Source organism: Saccharomyces cerevisiae, chromosome XII (assembly GCF_000146045.2).
Source record: "Saccharomyces cerevisiae S288C chromosome XII, complete sequence".
NCBI classification, from domain to species: Eukaryota; Fungi; Ascomycota; class Saccharomycetes; order Saccharomycetales; family Saccharomycetaceae; genus Saccharomyces; species Saccharomyces cerevisiae.
Window position 1 is genome coordinate 327,444 of NC_001144.5, and position 21,192 is coordinate 348,635.

The 21,192-nt window shown below is 40.0% G+C and overlaps 12 protein-coding genes and 1 non-coding gene across 13 annotated transcripts, besides 1 other annotated feature; 4 read left to right on the plus strand and 9 right to left on the minus strand.

The window, feature by feature from the left end:
- Positions 1–286: 286 nt before the first annotated feature.
- GIS3 (Gis3p) lies at positions 287–1,795 on the minus strand (the record flags this gene model as incomplete). The annotated part of the gene is made up of 1 exon (NM_001181981.1): positions 287–1,795. One exon carries the CDS (start codon positions 1,793–1,795, stop codon positions 287–289), a length of 1,509 nt encoding a protein of 502 aa, NP_013195.1.
- A 438-nt stretch (positions 1,796–2,233) lies between these two features.
- Positions 2,234–4,672, minus strand: IOC2 (Ioc2p; the record flags this gene model as incomplete). The annotated part of the gene is made up of 1 exon (NM_001181982.1): positions 2,234–4,672. One exon carries the CDS (start codon positions 4,670–4,672, stop codon positions 2,234–2,236), a length of 2,439 nt encoding a protein of 812 aa, NP_013196.1.
- A 474-nt stretch (positions 4,673–5,146) lies between these two features.
- On the plus strand, positions 5,147–8,590 carry KIN2 (serine/threonine protein kinase KIN2; the record flags this gene model as incomplete). Its single annotated transcript, NM_001181983.1, has 1 exon — positions 5,147–8,590. The coding sequence occupies one exon, from the start codon at positions 5,147–5,149 to the stop codon at positions 8,588–8,590; it is 3,444 nt and encodes a 1,147-aa protein (NP_013197.1).
- A 197-nt stretch (positions 8,591–8,787) lies between these two features.
- On the minus strand, positions 8,788–9,822 carry HRT3 (SCF ubiquitin ligase complex subunit HRT3; the record flags this gene model as incomplete). Its single annotated transcript, NM_001181984.1, has 1 exon — positions 8,788–9,822. One exon carries the CDS (start codon positions 9,820–9,822, stop codon positions 8,788–8,790), a length of 1,035 nt encoding a protein of 344 aa, NP_013198.1.
- Positions 9,823–10,083: 261 nt separating this feature from the next.
- CHA4 (Cha4p) lies at positions 10,084–12,030 on the minus strand (the record flags this gene model as incomplete). The annotated part of the gene is made up of 1 exon (NM_001181985.1): positions 10,084–12,030. One exon carries the CDS (start codon positions 12,028–12,030, stop codon positions 10,084–10,086), a length of 1,947 nt encoding a protein of 648 aa, NP_013199.1.
- A 270-nt stretch (positions 12,031–12,300) lies between these two features.
- Positions 12,301–13,485, minus strand: ICT1 (lysophosphatidic acid acyltransferase ICT1; the record flags this gene model as incomplete). Its single annotated transcript, NM_001181986.1, has 1 exon — positions 12,301–13,485. The coding sequence occupies one exon, from the start codon at positions 13,483–13,485 to the stop codon at positions 12,301–12,303; it is 1,185 nt and encodes a 394-aa protein (NP_013200.1).
- A 396-nt stretch (positions 13,486–13,881) lies between these two features.
- On the plus strand, positions 13,882–14,145 carry MIM2 (Mim2p; the record flags this gene model as incomplete). Its single annotated transcript, NM_001184484.1, has 1 exon — positions 13,882–14,145. The coding sequence occupies one exon, from the start codon at positions 13,882–13,884 to the stop codon at positions 14,143–14,145; it is 264 nt and encodes an 87-aa protein (NP_076901.1).
- Positions 14,146–14,366: 221 nt separating this feature from the next.
- On the plus strand, positions 14,367–15,410 carry ERG27 (3-keto-steroid reductase; the record flags this gene model as incomplete). Its single annotated transcript, NM_001181987.1, has 1 exon — positions 14,367–15,410. One exon carries the CDS (start codon positions 14,367–14,369, stop codon positions 15,408–15,410), a length of 1,044 nt encoding a protein of 347 aa, NP_013201.1.
- A 116-nt stretch (positions 15,411–15,526) lies between these two features.
- APC9 (anaphase promoting complex subunit 9) lies at positions 15,527–16,324 on the minus strand (the record flags this gene model as incomplete). The annotated part of the gene is made up of 1 exon (NM_001181989.1): positions 15,527–16,324. The coding sequence occupies one exon, from the start codon at positions 16,322–16,324 to the stop codon at positions 15,527–15,529; it is 798 nt and encodes a 265-aa protein (NP_013203.1).
- Positions 16,134–16,589: an origin of replication (ARS1212.5; Strong autonomously replicating sequence).
- Positions 16,546–18,498, minus strand: CDC45 (DNA replication initiation factor CDC45; the record flags this gene model as incomplete). Its single annotated transcript, NM_001181990.1, has 1 exon — positions 16,546–18,498. One exon carries the CDS (start codon positions 18,496–18,498, stop codon positions 16,546–16,548), a length of 1,953 nt encoding a protein of 650 aa, NP_013204.1.
- A 643-nt stretch (positions 18,499–19,141) lies between these two features.
- On the plus strand, positions 19,142–19,537 carry LCL2 (Lcl2p; the record flags this gene model as incomplete). Its single annotated transcript, NM_001181991.1, has 1 exon — positions 19,142–19,537. The coding sequence occupies one exon, from the start codon at positions 19,142–19,144 to the stop codon at positions 19,535–19,537; it is 396 nt and encodes a 131-aa protein (NP_013205.1).
- Positions 19,538–19,603: 66 nt separating this feature from the next.
- Positions 19,604–20,737, minus strand: SEN2 (tRNA splicing endonuclease subunit SEN2; the record flags this gene model as incomplete). The annotated part of the gene is made up of 1 exon (NM_001181992.1): positions 19,604–20,737. One exon carries the CDS (start codon positions 20,735–20,737, stop codon positions 19,604–19,606), a length of 1,134 nt encoding a protein of 377 aa, NP_013206.1.
- Positions 20,738–20,983: 246 nt separating this feature from the next.
- SNR79 lies at positions 20,984–21,067 on the minus strand. The gene has a single exon (NR_132205.1). It is a non-coding gene; the product is annotated as an SNR79 (small nucleolar RNA).
- Between the last annotated feature and the right edge of the window lie 125 nt (positions 21,068–21,192).

The following is a 21,192-nucleotide window of genomic DNA, read 5'->3' on the forward strand; positions in this document are numbered from 1 at the left end:
TAACAGCTTAATAAATTGTCGCTTTTCACTCTGTTCTTCAAATTTAATAGCTGTTGCTCCAACTTAGTCAAGTGCTAGAAAATTCATAGAGGGGCTTTTTTTCATCATTATTGTGACCTCATTTTTTCTTTCTTCGATCGTTTGAGGCGAATATTACCCGGGCGCTTGGTGGTAATGCGTTGTTTTAAATATTATATATAATGAATGTGGTGGTAGAATATATAGTTTACTATTTTTAGATAATGCAAATGGGTGGGGTGAAGGCGATGAAAAGGTGGGGGGTCTATCAGAGAAACCTGCTGTCACACCAGCCCTTTACGACATATTGAATCTCTCTCGTAGGTGCGGAAGTCTTATTGGTGACTTTGCCTAAATTTAGTTTTCCGCATGGTTTGAGCATTGTGCCGCCATTGTTGAACCATGGCTTGACGTCTGAGTGTACGCGGACCAAAGAACTTTTCAAATCCGCCGTTGCATGTTCGCTTGCGGATTCACGGCCTTGCGAAGGTTCCGTATTGCTTGTCGTTGCAACAAAGTGCAAATTCCAGGGGGTAGAATCGCCAAAAAGATCATTTCTTGTTTCATGGACCATGTCAGACCATAATTTTTTCCTAGTAATTAGGGCAAGCTTAATATCGTTCGTAGAGACATTTGGCTCCTTTTTGATTTCCAAAGACCGAATTTCGGAATACGTTAGCTGCTTCAACAGATGGTCATCTACTTCGACTTCGGGTAAAATACTCTTCCTTTTACATGATGTTTCAATAGAGTATAACTTTAGGAAATTGGTATTCAAACTTTTTTGTCTTATTCTTTTATTGGGCAAGAGCTCGCTAGATGCAATCGAACCGTCGGTCTCGGGCGATGGTGATGCAGATGGCCATTGTTCTAATTCTACCAGGTCATTTTCGTAAATCATGTTTTCTGTAGTCGATTTGCTCCTACTCTTCCTTCTTGAAGTCTTGCCGCCTTTCTTGTCGATGATTTGGAAGTCCACAGAGGTCGGACGAAGTTTGGCATCGGACGACGCAGAAACCAGTGAAAGGGCAGAGGACGATCGCGGACGCCGTTCGTATACGGGAGGAAAGATATCGACTAAATCCTTAACCTCCCAGTCGTCGAACAAATCGAGATCATTTATGTTTATTATTTTCATTTTGGGCACGACCGGCTCAGCCAGTACCTCATCGCCAATCGCGGGGGTCTGCAAATCGACAGCGTCAGCAATATCATCTGTCAAGGGATGAAGTTTAGAGGAGCTCAATGAAGAACAGTCGCTTTGAGCTTCCTCGGAGAACTTCCTCTTTATGCTCTGTGTTAAGTGGCCCTCATGTATGGGGCATTCGCCCGATAACGTCTTGGCGGAATTTGTTTTCCTAACTTGCGACATGACCGAGCTTAAGGACGGGGTCATCAAAGATGAGCGATTTTCGTTCAGCAGTTCGGAATCGTCTCGAGCCTTCAGTATTCTAGTCCTCTTGAAGCTATTCCTCTTGGTTAGTGTTCTAGTACGTTCAGCGCTTCCTTGACCATCGAACTGCGGCTTAGTGGAGTGGAAATAAATCTCATCGCTCACCGTCCTATTACTTGTGGCGGTCTTGTTCATGCTGGCGCTGGCTAACTTGTTATTCTTCTTATTAGTAGCGGTAGCGTAAAATGACTTGGGATAAAATACCTTTGATGAGTCGCTCCATGAGTGCAATGCGCCATCATCACGTATGCTTTTGATGAGGCAATGTTCATGCACATGAGCATCGTGCATTAGTGTGTGATTTGTGTTCACGTCCAGCAGCATTCTATAATTATGTCTTGTTGAAAGTGTTCTGTATGTTCGTGTCTATCCAAAGAAACAAGTAATTGAGAAAACTAGCCATCAAATACTTGTGAAGAAGCGAGTTTCCATTCTCTGTTTCACTCGTTTGGCGTTCTCACCATCCCACTTTTATTTCATTGGCTTTTTTAACACAATAAGGCGCCTTCAGCACCTTTGCCGCGCATTAAGGATGGCCACTGACGAAAAACCGGATAAAAAAAGACGAAAAAATGCCGTCTGACCCTAGTCAGGAGCCGCCTCATACACCCTAATTATTTTGGCGCTAAGCCCTAAGCATCATTATTACCCGACATGAAGCGACAGAAGCCCTACGGATGTGCGGCTGGAAAAGAAAGTTTCATGAAGAACCAGTTGATATATATTTTACTATATACTTTTGCTGTGTATTTCTATATGAGGCTAGTTGGTTGGTGGGAACTGGAAGTGAAAGTTCTGTTCTTTAGGGTGCAGCGGTTGCTGTTGCTGTTGCTGTTGCTGTTGCTGCTGTGGTTGGATTGATGCTTGTGATGTTTGTGGTGCCTGTGGTGCTTGTGGTACAGTTTTGCTGCCAGTTTGCTGCGAGTATGTAATTATGGGGTGAGCGGCATTTACATTAGGTGCTGGATTGATGGCTGGATTTGTTTTTTCGTAAGCGGCGATACTAGGCGTTGTGCTACTTGACATGTTTGCAAATGCATTATTAAACACTGGAGGTGAGACAGACTCGGTTAGTTCCCTTTTCTTTGCAAGCTCTTCGAGCCTTTTCTTTTCTTCCTTCATTTTTTTTCTTCTTTCACGGTCTTCCTGTTGTTTTCTTTGTTTGGCCCTTATTATTTTCAATTCAGGCACAAAAATGTTGCGCAGCTCAAGTTCCAAGTCCCTGATGCACCAAGCGCAGATAAAAGTGGAGCATTCAGACAGCGGTTTGCGTTTATCAGTAGGTCTTGAAGACTTGGTGCTGGGTTCAAGTGTGGATTGGGGTCTGCGAGAAGACCTTCTATTGCCGTGCGAATTTCCCATTATGATGACGCCAAAATCACGTTGCGACAGCGTGTGCTGTGGGGATTTTGTGGTTGAAGATATAAGCTCTATAATTTTTGGAGGTTGGCATTCCCAATGCTGCCACCTGTAACAATGATCACAGCATATCAATGGGCGGTTATTGAAGAGGTCAGTCTCCGTGTCTTCGGTGATAATCATGGGCGCCAGCTCTGGTTCGCCCGGACATTGGAAAACAGAATCTTGGTTGTCGGGCTCTTGCTGCGGAGTAAAGATCCCGTAGTTGGCAAGCTCATCTAGCTCTTCCTTTGTTATGCAGAAGTCACTAGGCAATTCAGGGACGTCTCCCGTCTGTAGTGGCCCAACAGTTCCAGGAATTGGTGGTTCCACCGGGATTATACTAGATTGAAAGTTAGGGCCGTGATCAAGAACTCCGATATCGATTTCATTTAAGGGATTGTCCTCCTCCCTGCCCAAAGACGTTTCAAAAAACGGTGTACCAGAACCACTTCTATCTTTGAGCTCGTTACGCCTGGTCAATTTTTCATCTCTATAATCTTGATCGTACAATTGCCACAATTGGTTCCAAAGAAGATCTTTTATCTTTTTGATTTCCTTCGACACTAGCTTGTTTCTGTGCCTTATAAATTGTTCTCTTTCATCTAGTTTTTCAAACCACTCACTTTCCAAGTCTTTTTTCTTGTTTTCTTCCTCTTTCGCTACCAGTCTCGAAGATCTTTTCCTCCTTGTCATTAGCTCCGCAATTGCTCTCTCCTTTTCTCTGTTGGCCAAAAGTTTTGCCGAATATAGTCTATGTTCGGCATACACCGGTATTAAGTTAGTTATGAACTCATCTATGGCTTTCGAACTTTTATTCTCTGACCAGTATTCTAGCATGGACCCCCAATTAGTTGTAATCACATCATAATCAATTGTAATCGATTGAAGATATGCATCGATATCGTGAGAGTACTCGAGATGAATAAGCTCCACTGAATCAGGAATGTCTGGGTCGCTTTCTTTTATAGTACAGTTCTGTAGTTTTATTGGGATATTCAGAGTTTGAGAGACTTGGGAGGAAGAGCCTTCTTTTACTCTGTGAATGGTTTTCTTTACGAGTACACCAACATTGGGTAAGGCAAACAAGCTCTTCATTTCCTCCCCTCCACTATTATCATCATCCAGTATAACTTCACTAAACGTAAACAGATGCAAGTTATTCGCTAAGTAGTTTTTGAAGATCATATTTTTCATTTCAATTAATTTTATGATACTGTAAATGATGTCGAATTGGCGTGCAATTTCAAGCTCCAAAAAAGGTAAGTCCGTAACCAAATCTGAATACGCGCTCGAGTTTTGCAAGTGATGGTTAACTATAACATTCCAATCTTTCAATTGCCCGCTTTTATTTCCCGCTAATTGATGCAATAATTGCAATCTAATTCTGTCGTACAAATTTTGCGATCCTTCATCTACGTCGACTTCATCATTGTAATAGTTCGAGTCCTTCCCGTCTATCTTCGAAAATACGTCAGTTACAAATACACCTTCATCGAATTTGATATTCTTCCACAAGCATTTGGTAGAGCTACCGCCATACTGGTCAGTATTAAATGTCGTTGTAGTATATGATTCGCAGACATTGGAAAGCCAAGCCATCACATACTGGAAGTGCCAGTGATTGGCCAAGTCCGCGATCTTCTCATCTAATATTTCAGAATACGGCAGCTGGTGCTTGTTCAATTGGGCTATTATGTCTTCGGAGACATATTCTTTCCAGTCTTCACTATCCGCATTCGCAGCGCCGGCAGGCATGCTCGCTCCTACATTTCTTGTACCCCTAGTTCTCTTCGTTCTCATCGATCGCTGATTCACCGCTTTGTATCTATATATGATTAGCCAGTGTGTATGAGTAAAATAGAGCAATTGATCTAGTTTCTTAGTCGTGTCACTATTGAATAAATAAATGTTAATGTTGCTGGAAAGGAAGAATTATGTCACTTTTGACGCTCTCGCATTCCGTGTGCGGTGATAGCGGTAACTTGGTCTAGCAACGAAAATTTAAAAAGGTTGGAAAAGGAAAAGAAGAGCTCAAGTGGACCTAGAAGTCCTGCTTTGCCACCGTTTAAGCAAGGAATAGAGCACGCCGTTGACACAAATTCACAGTCAAGGACGGGCCACGAGAACTTTATTACAAAATATACTGCATTACACGAAATTCAGCGGAACTCTGAGCGCGAACAGCATTAGGTACCGAGAAACGCTTTTCAAAAGAAATTTCTAAAAGTTTTATTGTGCCATTAATATCGCGGCTCAATTGTTAAGTATTTCACTATGCCTAATCCGAATACAGCAGATTACTTGGTGAATCCAAATTTCAGGACCAGTAAGGGCGGATCTTTATCGCCGACGCCAGAAGCTTTCAACGACACGCGAGTTGCTGCACCAGCCACTCTTCGCATGATGGGCAAGCAATCTGGACCAAGAAATGACCAGCAACAAGCACCACTGATGCCTCCTGCAGATATCAAACAGGGCAAGGAACAGGCAGCTCAGAGACAAAATGATGCATCGAGGCCTAATGGCGCCGTGGAATTAAGGCAATTTCATAGAAGATCTTTGGGAGATTGGGAGTTCCTTGAAACGGTTGGCGCAGGCTCTATGGGTAAAGTTAAATTGGTCAAGCATCGTCAAACAAAGGAAATTTGTGTAATAAAGATTGTTAATAGGGCTTCCAAGGCTTATCTCCATAAACAGCACTCTTTACCTTCCCCAAAGAATGAGAGTGAGATATTAGAAAGACAAAAGCGGTTAGAAAAAGAAATTGCGAGGGATAAAAGGACTGTTAGGGAAGCCTCTTTGGGCCAAATCCTTTACCATCCTCATATCTGTCGTTTATTTGAAATGTGCACTATGTCAAACCATTTTTATATGCTTTTTGAATACGTTTCCGGTGGACAGCTGTTAGATTATATTATTCAGCATGGCTCATTAAAGGAACACCATGCGAGGAAATTTGCCAGAGGTATAGCTAGTGCGCTGCAATACTTACATGCCAATAATATTGTTCATCGAGATCTGAAAATTGAGAATATAATGATATCTAGTTCAGGTGAAATTAAGATCATTGATTTTGGTCTTTCCAACATTTTTGATTATAGGAAACAATTACATACGTTTTGTGGTTCCTTGTACTTTGCAGCACCAGAACTATTAAAAGCGCAGCCATACACAGGACCTGAGGTAGATATTTGGTCGTTTGGTATTGTTCTTTATGTCTTGGTCTGCGGTAAAGTACCATTTGATGATGAGAACTCAAGCATTTTACATGAAAAAATAAAAAAAGGTAAAGTAGACTATCCTTCACACTTATCCATTGAAGTTATATCTTTATTAACCAGGATGATTGTTGTCGACCCATTAAGAAGAGCAACATTAAAGAATGTCGTTGAGCATCCATGGATGAACAGAGGATACGATTTTAAGGCTCCATCATATGTTCCTAATCGTGTTCCATTAACCCCTGAAATGATAGATAGCCAAGTTCTGAAGGAAATGTATCGCCTAGAATTTATTGACGATATTGAAGATACAAGAAGATCATTGATCCGATTAGTAACTGAAAAGGAATACATCCAACTTTCCCAAGAATACTGGGACAAATTATCCAACGCCAAGGGGTTGAGTTCAAGTTTAAATAATAACTACCTAAATTCAACGGCACAACAAACCTTAATACAAAATCATATTACAAGTAATCCATCGCAAAGTGGTTATAATGAACCAGATAGTAATTTTGAAGATCCTACTTTAGCATATCATCCATTACTATCAATATATCACTTGGTTTCAGAAATGGTTGCACGGAAATTAGCGAAGTTGCAAAGAAGGCAAGCATTGGCCCTGCAAGCGCAAGCTCAGCAAAGGCAACAACAGCAACAAGTAGCACTTGGCACTAAGGTCGCCTTAAATAATAACTCCCCGGATATTATGACCAAAATGAGGAGCCCTCAGAAAGAAGTAGTACCTAATCCTGGTATTTTTCAAGTGCCGGCAATTGGAACATCGGGAACCTCAAACAACACTAATACCTCAAACAAACCTCCACTGCATGTAATGGTTCCTCCTAAACTAACAATACCGGAACAAGCGCATACTTCTCCAACATCTAGGAAGAGTTCCGACATTCATACGGAATTAAATGGTGTTTTGAAATCAACACCAGTCCCCGTGTCTGGCGAATATCAGCAACGTTCTGCTTCACCCGTAGTAGGTGAACATCAGGAAAAGAATACAATAGGCGGCATATTCAGAAGAATATCACAAAGTGGACAATCTCAGCATCCCACACGGCAACAGGAACCTCTTCCAGAAAGAGAACCTCCAACATATATGTCAAAATCAAATGAAATTTCCATCAAAGTACCGAAAAGCCATAGTCGTACTATATCAGATTATATTCCTAGCGCTAGAAGATATCCATCTTACGTGCCAAATTCTGTTGATGTAAAACAGAAACCCGCTAAAAACACTACCATAGCACCTCCTATAAGGTCAGTATCACAAAAGCAAAACAGTGATCTTCCAGCTTTACCTCAGAACGCCGAACTAATTGTTCAAAAACAACGGCAAAAACTATTACAGGAAAATCTCGACAAATTACAAATTAATGATAATGATAACAACAATGTGAACGCTGTAGTCGATGGTATCAATAATGATAATAGTGACCATTATCTCTCCGTTCCGAAGGGTCGTAAGTTACATCCTAGTGCAAGGGCTAAATCGGTGGGGCATGCTCGTCGTGAATCTTTGAAATTTACTAGGCCGCCTATACCAGCAGCCCTTCCGCCATCAGATATGACAAACGATAACGGCTTTTTGGGAGAGGCAAACAAGGAGAGATACAATCCTGTTAGCAGTAACTTTTCGACCGTTCCTGAAGATTCTACCACATACAGTAACGATACTAACAATAGACTGACTTCGGTGTATTCTCAGGAGCTTACTGAGAAGCAAATTTTGGAGGAAGCTTCAAAGGCACCCCCCGGGTCTATGCCATCAATTGATTATCCAAAGTCAATGTTTTTGAAGGGTTTTTTCTCTGTACAAACAACCTCCTCTAAACCATTGCCTATTGTTCGTCACAATATCATATCTGTTTTAACAAGAATGAATATTGATTTCAAAGAAGTGAAAGGCGGGTTCATATGTGTCCAACAAAGGCCATCTATTGAGACTGCAGCTGTCCCTGTTATAACCACTACTGGCGTGGGTTTGGATTCCGGAAAGGCGATGGATCTGCAAAATAGTTTAGACAGTCAATTATCATCCAGTTACCATAGTACAGCGTCCTCAGCATCAAGAAATAGTTCGATAAAACGCCAAGGTTCTTATAAGAGGGGCCAGAATAATATACCACTAACACCTTTAGCGACCAATACACATCAAAGAAATTCATCTATCCCAATGTCTCCAAACTACGGAAACCAAAGTAATGGTACATCAGGGGAACTATCTTCCATGTCATTAGATTATGTTCAACAACAGGATGATATTTTAACAACATCAAGAGCCCAAAATATAAATAACGTAAATGGTCAAACAGAGCAAACCAATACTTCTGGTATAAAAGAAAGGCCTCCTATTAAATTTGAGATTCACATTGTAAAGGTTCGTATCGTCGGCCTAGCAGGTGTACATTTCAAAAAGGTTTCTGGTAATACGTGGCTATATAAAGAATTGGCATCGTATATTTTAAAAGAATTAAACCTATAGATACGTTGTTCTTACTAAATATTTCAACGTGTGTCTTTCAATTTTTATTATCTAATATTTATCTTTTTTTAATATTATAGTATAATTTATTTAAGCTGAGATCTGCTTTCTTTAATCTTTCATATGATGAAATAATAGTTCTACATAAATCTATAAGAATAATAAATAAAGTAAAACAACTGCAAAAAACATCGATGTCATCCAGGATCCTTGAAAGATTTCACTCTGGAGAAGAAAAAAGATTTCTCATTTCTCAACGAACAGTTAGATGCATTCCCTTCCTTATCCACTACAATTGAACTTAGCCATTTCAACCGTTGATATCTCTTATTGCCTTGATTCTTGATTTGGAATTCTTCGATAAACGTATACTTTTCATCTGACCTTGTTATCTTTAAATGACCAAAATCATAATCAAATCCGAGGCTCCAATAACACATATGACTATGCCTGGGTTTGTTCTCTTTGGAGAAGTGCTTCACGACAGCGCTAGGTTCATCTGTAGAAAGTAATCTCAAACATTGGCCGTTCTCATAAAATCTGAAATACCTGTAATAGGTGATCATGTGAACTGGCTTTAAAAGAGATAACGAACTTTCTGCATTGGAACCGTATCTTACATAATTTACTACACTGATGTAAACACCTTCGAATTTAATATATGGCCTTTCCCTTAACATACGATAATCATCACCCCGCCATATTTCCTTTTCAAAGGTATTTATATCGGTGATTCCGTTAAGATCCATTGCCATTTTGTCGTATATTTGCTTAGAATATATGTACTTCGCGAAAGTTTTAAATGGCACAGAATCGTGGAAGCAAAGCTTGCTAAAGGTGGAACAAGTCATCGACAAATTCACCCAAGATTCACCAGACATTAATATAACTTTTTTAATAATTCTCAGTAAAATGTCGTCAGGCAAGATTTCCAGAATCCAGCAGGGTTGAAGTTCAGCATTTTCTTCAACAGATAAGTCATCTTTACCGGTTTCATTTTGTTCATCTGGAGCATCAGTAGTCATTGATAATCCCGATAGTTTTTTGTGCAGCATCCACTCATCAAGTATTTTTTTTCTGTACAGTGATTCCACATTATCATGGATTTTCAATGCACTTCGATAGAAGTTTATAGCATCTGACATTGACCCATCCTTCTCTTTCAGTACACCTTTTTCCCAAATAGCAATAGCCTCTTTAGCCCTAGGGTCCTTTTCATAATCTACTATCATTTGCTCCTTGAGTTTAGCTTATGGAACACATGTGTCGTCGCCAAAGATGATGGGGAATGTTTGCTTTTATCTTGCTCAGTCGATTTCGCTATCTAGGAACTACAATCCTTTTTTTTGTCATTTGGAAGGCTCTTTAAAATTCCGAATCGATAAGTTCGGAGGTGGGAAAGGATAGCGGTATATTCCTTCCCAAATAAAAAGGCTACAAACACATTACATAAAGAATATTTGTTCAAGTAAACATATCCTCTTCACTCAAGATTACTTCGACAAACCATCATTGGTGTTTCCACCAATCAGCATATCAATCTCATTCAATAAAGTAAAGTCAAAATTGTACTCTAAGGCAAAATCGTTACCGTGAGATAGAGTCCCTAATAAATCCATAGTTTCTGAATTATGCAAAGCATCTTCAGAGTTTTCTATGAATTTTCTAGCAAGTTCGTAATTCAGGGTAGGCGCACTTAAAAAATTTAAGAAGTCTTGTTTTCTATCCTTTTTAATCAAGTTGGACTTCATGCATTGGATGGCTAAAATCGCAGAATAAATCATGTAAATTGTGGCCTTCTCAAACGTCTTAAATTTATTTTTCCAAACTTTTAAAAGATAATACAGTTCATCAACATAACCTTCAACCAATTCCCGGCTTTGTTTGATTTCGTATATGAAAGGTTTATTATAGGAAATTAGCACGATATAGTAATGAAACCATACGTAAGCTATGGTTGGGTTAAAATCTGTCATTTCCATCAATGACCTCTTGGTCCATTGTAGTTCAGGGGGCAAATCCCTTCTCCAATTGTATACCTCCAGATTAAATTTGGCCAAGTATTCACTCCTTTGAAGTAGAGTTTCGTTTGGGCTGAAAATCTTGGATGCAAAAATCTCCGTTATTCTCGATAACACAATCAGTTTCTTCAAGGGGTTTGCAGTGGACAATATTACTTTTGGGTCATATATGTACTCCTCTATACCAGTCTCAATTTCAGGTAGCTCGTCTGTTTCTGGAACAGTGGAATTGGACAAACGCAAGGAAGTTGATCTTCCAAAGAGGATCGCTATTAAATGATCAGCAATGTAGCAGCCCCAATAAATTCTACTTCTCACTTCAAAATCCATTATTGACAGCTCGTCTTCATAAACATTACTCCATGCTTCTGGATTCAAATGTAGGCCGATTTCGTGGGCAATCCTAAATGCCAGCCCAGAAAGATACCAAGCCATGGGGTTTTCTCCGCTTCCAATGTCATAAAATGCCAAACACAATAGAGTCTGGATGATTGCTAATTTCGAAGAGGACGACGATTCAGCTAACGAAGAATCTTCCAGTTGAAAAATTTTTTTGAGTACTATCGTCTTGGCTCTTTGATAAAACACTTCAGATTGTTGAAAAAGCTCAGTTTCTGATTTGTATGAAATCAAAGATCCCAATGCAGCGATTGCAAATACCAATTCTTCGGAACAATAGTAACTTTTAGTGTTAGTATCACCGAAGAAAGCACTTAAGAAAGTTTCTCTATGAATGAAAAGGTAATGTCCCGGGTATAGCCATTTGAAAAAGAGTGACAACGATCTTAAGATAAGGGGACTTCTTGATAAATTTTTTAGGCTGACCTGCTGTTGCTGATATCTTGTGCTTCCATCCGTCTTCTTTTTTATTATAGACAAGGAATTTGATGGATATATACTATTTGTGCCAACTGGTGGAGGGCTCTCGGAAGGCATTTTCTTGGTGAACGCATCAGACTCATTCTCATCGTTGCTTTCAGATGATGGTAGTGCTGATTGTGCTGTTTCGCCATACTTTAAGATTTTTTCATTAGGAGCATCACCATGATCACTGTTGTTTTTTAACGAGGAGAGAGCATTGCTAGCAATTGTGGAAGACGAGGAACTTAATATTTGCAACTGTTCTTTCAAAGACCGAATCTGGCTCTGTAAAGCTTCTACGTAAGTCGTAGAATATCTTTTGTTCCTTAAGTCTTGTTGAGTGAATACACATTCGGTACGAAACTTGATACAGTTTGAACAAGGCTTTTCCATGTTACATTTCCTTCTTCTTCTACGGCAATTCTGGCATGCTAGTTTTCTCTTCCTGGGCACGTTGTTATTATTCTGGTCATTATCTGTCACAGATTTCTTTAAACTGGACGGAAGGGAGGGTGTTACCGTTGTTGTTAAAGGTGGAGGTGAAGGCTCCAACATCATTGCTGCGATTGTGTAGAGCTTCGAGTTTTAAAAGGGCTATTTTTGAAAACTTACGGCGATGTCAACTTGTTGATTTTGCTTTGTTTCGTTCGGGATGGATCGGAACATCCGCTCACATATGAGAGGTTTACACTCTTGATGTATATGTTGCTCTATCTTGTATACGGTTAAGTAAAGTGATGTATTATGTATATGTATGTATTTATATATATATATATATATATGCGTGGTTTTCCATATTGTATTTTTCTTCTCTACTCTATATAGGCATTACTTTGACAGGAACGAGACTAAAGAAGAGGCAAAGTGCTGCGGGTTGTCCAGGAAAAGATTATGGCCAGCATCAGGGACTTCAACGTAGCTAGCCTTTGCCTTGTTTTTTAGCATTGATTCAGTAGTCAAGTAGCCCGCATATTTATCCATCCAATCGTGCTCGCCATACATGAACATGACAGGCGTTGCTGGGTTCAAAAAACGAACGTTGTTTATTATCGGATCTCTAGCGATCAGATTCCTTTCAAACAAATGGGTGAACACCTTGATTGTCTGTGGTTGCACCGTCTGGTTCTTCCCGACAAATGAGTGCAAAAGATAGTCCTTATATATCTGATCCGGAACTTTTACGTATGCGGTGGAGATGTAGTTCGAGCACAATTTGGAGCCTATGGGTCCCATCCACTTCAAAACGTTTAGCTGGTTTTCAAAGATAAACCGCGGTACGTTCAGCTTTCTTGTATAATATCGGGACGATGGGTCGGTAAACGTAAGTGGATAGGTGGTGTTGGGCTCCCATTTGTGGGTGATAGCATGTATACTGTTTTCCACACCAAGAGGAGATATGAGACACAGTTTCTCAATGGAATCAGGGTACTTGAGGGCGTATTTGAATGAAATATATCCTCCGAATGAATGGCCCACCACGTTTATTTTGCGAAGCTTGTTATCCTTCCGCCATTGCTCTATCCTGTCTACGAAGTAGCTTTCGTACTGCTCCAGGTGTGACTTGATGTCCTCTGCTGGGGGGCGCTTCTCTATCACAGGGATTACTACGTCATCTTCTATATGCTTAAACCTGAGAGACTTGATCTTCTTGGTTTTGTTCACTTGCAATGCTGGCGCCTCTGAGGCACCATTGGCTGGCAAGTCGATGGCATATAGATCTTTAATGTTGTCTGACAGGTTCTCAAACGTCCTGTAGAACGCCATCGACGAGGCAGCGTATCCATGGATTAGTACTGTAGGCGTGCACACTTTGTTCGCACGCTTATTGTGGAAATGCCACTGGTTAATCCCGCCTGGAGTCATCGTGTTATTAACGGACCCACGCACAGTGGTGCTATCCATAATTTGCTGCTGCAGGGCCTTCAGGCCCTGCACGCTAGCACACACCTTGGCGTCTGCAGTAGTGGTCTCCTTCTCAGTTTTGCTGCACCATTTGAAAGTGTTTGTCCACATTCTACTGAAGAAAACTACGCTTACGTATGTATATGTCCTGAACAATGAGAGAAAGACCTGCGAATATACTTCTACTACTCCACGTACAAAAAAGAGCACGCTGCTTTATTTATACTTTTGTGCCACAAGAATGATCAACATCAACATAAATATCAACTAGTATCTGCAACACATCTGCTCCACGGAACTAAACCCGTTGAGCAGTGCCCCGTGGAAACGTAAACTATCGCAAATTGGGATTAACAAGCCAAAAACAGCCAAGCAAGATTCACGAAACCGCGCCTCGTTTGGACCCCGAAGGCCCATTTAACGGCCGGCCGTTACAAGCAAGATCGGCAGAGCAAACCACTCCCCAGCACCACAGCACATCACTGCACGAGCAACAATAACTAGAACATGGCAGATAGCGAGGATACCTCTGTGATCCTGCAGGGCATCGACACAATCAACAGCGTGGAGGGCCTGGAAGAAGATGGTTACCTCAGCGACGAGGACACGTCACTCAGCAACGAGCTCGCAGATGCACAGCGTCAATGGGAAGAGTCGCTGCAACAGTTGAACAAGCTGCTCAACTGGGTCCTGCTGCCCCTGCTGGGCAAGTATATAGGTAGGAGAATGGCCAAGACTCTATGGAGTAGGTTCATTGAACACTTTGTATAAGTGTTTGTTGTTTATGTATCCGCATATAGCAGTTATAACAGATAAATGGCACTTTTCGCACACCCGTTGTTTTATCTCCGATAGTACGTGGGCCTTTATTTATGGTCGTTTAACGAAAGAACGGCATCTTGAATTGAGCAGGTATTTAAAAGATAGGACGAGAAACAAGCACATGATCTGTGTCGAAAAAAAGTAGCAAAGAGAAAAAGTAGGAGGATAGGATGAACAGGAAAGTAGCTATCGTAACGGGTACTAATAGTAATCTTGGTCTGAACATTGTGTTCCGTCTGATTGAAACTGAGGACACCAATGTCAGATTGACCATTGTGGTGACTTCTAGAACGCTTCCTCGAGTGCAGGAGGTGATTAACCAGATTAAAGATTTTTACAACAAATCAGGCCGTGTAGAGGATTTGGAAATAGACTTTGATTATCTGTTGGTGGACTTCACCAACATGGTGAGTGTCTTGAACGCATATTACGACATCAACAAAAAGTACAGGGCGATAAACTACCTTTTCGTGAATGCTGCGCAAGGTATCTTTGACGGTATAGATTGGATCGGAGCGGTCAAGGAGGTTTTCACCAATCCATTGGAGGCAGTGACAAATCCGACATACAAGATACAACTGGTGGGCGTCAAGTCTAAAGATGACATGGGGCTTATTTTCCAGGCCAATGTGTTTGGTCCGTACTACTTTATCAGTAAAATTCTGCCTCAATTGACCAGGGGAAAGGCTTATATTGTTTGGATTTCGAGTATTATGTCCGATCCTAAGTATCTTTCGTTGAACGATATTGAACTACTAAAGACAAATGCCTCTTATGAGGGCTCCAAGCGTTTAGTTGATTTACTGCATTTGGCCACCTACAAAGACTTGAAAAAGCTGGGCATAAATCAGTATGTAGTTCAACCGGGCATATTTACAAGCCATTCCTTCTCCGAATATTTGAATTTTTTCACCTATTTCGGCATGCTATGCTTGTTCTATTTGGCCAGGCTGTTGGGGTCTCCATGGCACAATATTGATGGTTATAAAGCTGCCAATGCCCCAGTATACGTAACTAGATTGGCCAATCCAAACTTTGAGAAACAAGACGTAAAATACGGTTCTGCTACCTCTAGGGATGGTATGCCATATATCAAGACGCAGGAAATAGACCCTACTGGAATGTCTGATGTCTTCGCTTATATACAGAAGAAGAAACTGGAATGGGACGAGAAACTGAAAGATCAAATTGTTGAAACTAGAACCCCCATTTAATATATCTCTGCGTACATATGTATATATATATATGTGTGTATATACATGTATGTCTGTATAGAAAACGCATATCAACTGATATATATACACGTGAAGCAAAAAAGGCATTGCCTCTGTCAGAGAAACGAACTATCCTCGTTGCTATAGTGTCTTCTGCACTTATCGCGTAGACTTTCTATTGGCACTCTGTCATGGCATTTAATCTTGTACACATTCTTTAATTCTTCTTGCAAAAGAAGGTACTCTTCATGCAAATGATGACTTTGGAGTGAATTGACTAATCCTGAGTCGTTCCAGAAACTTTTTAAGGCGTTCGTTTCATGATTTATTATGTCATCCAACCGTCTCATATTAGGTTTCGAATTTGTTACAAATTCTCGCCTTGATAACCTCTCCAGGTCTTCTTTGTTGCATCCAGGTACACTCTCTAACAACATTGAACCATTGCCCTCCGGATTCGCACTGTCATATTTATTAGCCTCTTCGCCGCACATGATGTCAATATCGGGTCGATAGCTGTCTATGCCGTCTAGATGGCCCACCTTATGAAACACAAGACAATGTGCTGCCCTTTCGGCTTTCAAAAAACTGTCAATTCTACTTTCCCTTAGCGTATTGCGCTCACAAAACGGTGAATAATCGTATTGCTTTTCTTCCTCGATGTGGCTCAAAGTATTCAGATAGTCGACTTCGTCTACGTCCATATTTATCCCATAGAGATCATCTGCAGTCCTCTCCTCTAGTACTTCGCCTGTTATGGGCATCGAATCATCATTTATTACCCTTGTCGACCTTTTCCGTAGCGGTGTGGTAAAATTGTTAAAGTTGGCTTTGTTGAACCTTGGTGTTTTCCAGGGCGGCAATGACGGTAGTTGAAACAACTTGCCTTCGTTCTTATCACCATTTTGGTTCATCTTACTTTGTCACAGCTATTTCTTTCCTTCCTGAATTTGTCCTTCCAAACCTAGTTCCCTGTTCTTAATTTCCTTTTATTTAGGTTTTTTTTTTTGTTTTGTCAAGAGCCGCGCACAAAATATGGTATTATTATAGAAAAGTTGGACTTAAAAGCTTGAAAAAGCTTAGATTTTATATTCATATGCTGGTATATATGTACGACTAAATAATATAAATTTGATTATAACAATCCACTCAAGGTCAGCTTCTCCAGGAATGGTGAAAGATCTTCACGACGTATTTCAATTATGGAACTTTCAAAATTATCTATTCTCACTTTAGCATCCGTTTCTGCAGTTATTTGTTGAAACGCCATGCTGAAATTATTCAAAATAGGTTTTTTTGTGTGTATCGTGTCTAGTCCGCGAGGATACCTAGGTGTTAACCCAGCAACCAAGTAAGTGTCCGTATTTTCATCTATGCTGGCAAGCACCATGGGCAACAATTGCTTGTCTTCAGATTCCGCACAGCATTCTATGAGCCAATTTCCTAATCTTAATAACGTCAATGGGTTTCTGTACAAGTCTAAATCGGGTCCGTCTTGTAAGACGCATAATCTATAAATTCTTAAATGCTTGATTAATTTCTTCTCCAATATAGCAACCCCGGTATTAAAAATTGCTCTCTGTAAGTCTTGTGCTAGTTGAATGCCACGGTTTAATAGTTCCACCTTTCTGTCATCTAGAGCATCCCAACTGAGCCAAAAATTCGAAACCCATCTTTTTCTCAAATTCGTCAATTTTTGAGCGCTGTTATCTTCTTCTTCCTCTCCATCTGTATCGTCATTATTGTCATTATTTATTTTCACACTATCCTTATCAGTTGAATTACCTACTTCCAAAAGAGCTGTTAGTGCTTCGACAAATTCACTGGCACTTATGGACCCACGATATCCAAGAGTTCTAACAAACCCATCTCTAATTATATCTTGCAACCCATAACGATCCAAATTTTTGTCAAATATTATCCCAAGTTCTCTCTTAATAGAATGATCCATGTATAACCATGTTTCTTGTGCAGTACTTAATGGTATACCCATTCTAGCAAACATCTTATGCAATCTCTTTTTCCCATTTTCATTCCATAGGGATAGTTTGGCATTGACATAGTTAGAATAATAAAAACTGTCGTACAATGAAGAATGCCTCAGTAAGAAAAGGTAGTAATCCGGTTGGATGTTTAACGTCAATGTATCAGGGGTCTTTACTGAGTTTCTACTGCTTGGTGTGAGACGCTTCACTTCATCTTGCAATAAGGGGTATAATCGATTGTAAACTTGAGCATATGCTATATCTAACGAGGTCGTACCAAGTATATTCAACCACAGGTTTGAAAGATTTGTTTCTCCGATAGCAGACAATAATGAATAGATTTGTGCAGATATCGAGTTAACCACTGTTGTGCCTTGAGAATAGTATTCCTCCAAAACACCTTCATATTCATGGATTTGCTTCTTTCGTTGCTTTCTTTTTGAGAGATCATTCGGTCCTATTGAAGAATTACCTCTTTTATTAGATATTGTCTCATCTTCGTCTTCTTCGTCCTCGTCTGTGACTTCATCGGCATCAGTTGCCTCATCGTCACCCCCATTATTATCGTTCTCGTCACCTGAGAGCTCATCGTCACCACTCTCCTCGTCCAGTTCAAGCAATTTATAGTATGCTTCTTTTTGTTCGCCTAATGTGTCATCCACCGTACCGTCGTCAAAACATTGGATGATTTGTGATCCAAATATATTGTCGAGATTCCACGGTCTATGAGCATCCAACACGTAGATGTCTCTCCTGAAACTTTGTTCCCCCGACTTTTCATCTGTATCGATAACATACTCTTGGGGATCGATTTCTAAGAAAGCCTCCAGATCAATAACGCCTCCAAACCCTACTAATAGCAGACTATTTATATTGTCATCCAATTGAGAATAGTGGCGTCGTAATTCAGAGTACCCAAATATCGGTACTATTTGAGATTGTACCAATTGTTTTTTGAATAATAGTGACAACATCTTCGTCGCACACAGCGCATCGATGTTAAGACAAGAAACGAAAATGACCAATTGACATGATGAATGAGACGATGAATTCCTTAAGATTTTGTTGTAGGCTTCGCTAAACTGGCTGATTCCATAATACATGTGCGAGAGTATATTCTTGTTATTATGTGCCTTCTCTCTAGTGTTTATTGCTACACTTTTATTGCTCTATAGTGCGTTGTATAAAGTAGCCACAATGGATTGTTGGCATTACTACAGCTTCATTATTTACTGAAATTTCTTAAAACGCGTTAGATGATATGTTGAAAAAAAAATACGCGTCGTGAATGAAACTTATTAGGTTTTACGACTAGTTAAAGCAAGAGAGAGAAGATCGAATTGACTAAATGTCTTCACTTTGAATTTATTCTAGTAGGATTCGCATGGCTTTTTCATAATAAAAATCTCGTTTATTTATGCTTTTGGTTGGTTTTCCTTTGATAAATGCGGCCCTTGCTTTGTTTGTGGTTGCAACGAGTTCGTCAAATGATAAATTGACGCTTAACACAGACGCATGGGAACCACGTAATTGAATTAATGTTTTCTTCTCGAAACAATTGCAATGTGACTTTCTTGTTAGGCAATGTGAGATGAAAGATGGCCTTTACCTTTGCAGATGTTTGGGTGTGGCTCTGAGCTGTCCTTTATAATTATAGAGATAATTTTGATGAAAGCTCAGAAGACCTTTAATGACGAAAAATAGGCATGGTTTGCCAGGCAAAAAACGACCAAATTTTACTGTAGTATGAGTCAAAGTCGCTGGAGTATCGTTCTCATCTTTGCATTGTTTATTTTTGGCAGCACTGGAGTGAATGCCTTCTTCAATTTCGGTCATCATCAGCAACAGCAACAGCAACAGCAACAATCATATGAAGATCAAGTTTTAAATAACCCTTGTGATGGGTATTTGTGTCCGGACACCCTAACGTGCGTTGCACAGCAGAAAGACTGTCCTTGTCCCTTCCCTAAATCTCAGTTGAAATGTGTCCTTCCTGATAATAAATTTGTTTGCATATCCAAACCAGCCACACACAATGAAAAGTTTAGAGCAATATATGATGACCCTGTCAAGGGCCCCAAAGCAAAGAACAAGGGGTTTAGGGATTGTGGATGGGTATCAGATGCTTACAAAAACCATTGAAATCTGTATAAAAAATACATACACATACATATATACATACGAAGGATTTATCTTCTCATTGATATTCTAGTCTCTATTTCTTCCGGGAACCCATCTCTTATACAATACTTCACCAACTTGAAAACTATTGAACAATTTAGTAAAGTTGTTTGATTTCCATAGTGCTATCGCCTCCTGTTCCGAGATTAGTCTCTCCACGTAGCATAACACAAACGTCTTCTTTGCGCCGCCCACAACACGGGCTATGCTAGAATACCACGTATAATCTTTAGAGACGTCGTGGTCAAGACCCATAACACAAAATTCAGCGTGTTGAAATGGTGGCCCTCTCTTATATAATAAATAATCGCAGCCGAATTTTATACCAGATCTTACGCACCAACCGTGTGATCTGTAGTGATGGTATATAACGTATGATCTGACAAAGGAGTGAATATCTTTATATTTGGCATCGAATTGAAACAGTTTCCCTGCCAGGCACGCGGGAGATATGTCAAGAACAGGAAGTGCAAAAGTTAAAAACATAGCTTCCACTGGCATTAGTTCTAGTGACTCTAGTGGCAAAAGATCACCGTTCTCATCAAGAAGATTGTTGTCTTCATCTCTTAAATTTGATTCGGAAATGTCTTGCTGTTGTGCAACGATGCCCACGTCTTCTGTTTGTTTTAGTTTAAATTTTCTTAATGATTCTCGTTGTTTCTCAAGGAGGATGTTTTCCTCATCGATATGACCACCTTTTTTTCTTAATTCTAGTAATTCTCTTTCTAACTTCGCACGTTCTTTCTTGAACTCTAATCTTTGTAATCTCCTCTGTTGTGTGACCTTCTCTAAAGTCATCTCCGTTTCAGTATTACTCTTTGTTCCTCCCCGATTGTGGAGGGGAGTATCATTGAGACCCAGTCTGGCCTCTGTTCTAGCTTTCCATGTAGGCTCACTCCTGCTAAATTGACCAGTGCCAAAAAATCCATTATTCCAAAGATATAGCATTTGCTTGTCATCTTGAACCGTGATGTGAAGAGTGGTATCTCCTATAAAATCTACATGTACTTTATCGTTCAGTGCGTTCGTACTCTTGTAATAGCGGTATGCCCAATATAGCCAAGATAACGGATTATGAAGGATTAACTCTGGAAGGTCATCTACGGGGTGAATTGGAAGAGGATACTTGTAACGCTTCTGATTGACCCTCCCTTTAGACATGCTCCTTCTTGAGTCCTTCGTACTTATTGTCTTTTCAGCGTCGTGTTACAATGAAACGTTTTAGCATATTGAATTTCGATGGAAGTTCAAATGTTTTATGCACCGAAATGAAATACTAGAGCAAAGAGATGTTAGTGAAAGCACCAGCTAATATAGCTCTTTCAAATTTACGTGAAAAAGTTATGTGTGGCAATATAAATCTATAGCAAGAGTGGCTTCTATAAAACATTTTTGACAAGAAATAAAATTCAGATACCGTTGTAGTCTTGAGAAATCATTGTGCTCACATCGATTAACTTCGAGCAACATAAATCATGCTATCATCATTAAAATAAAGTGGAAGTATTAAGAACAGATATAATAGCACGAGAAAAAACTCGTTCAACTAAGTCTAGACACACCTCCTGGTGTTATTTAGTCCGTTCTCTTAACAACCAAAGCCTACGAGCTCTCAA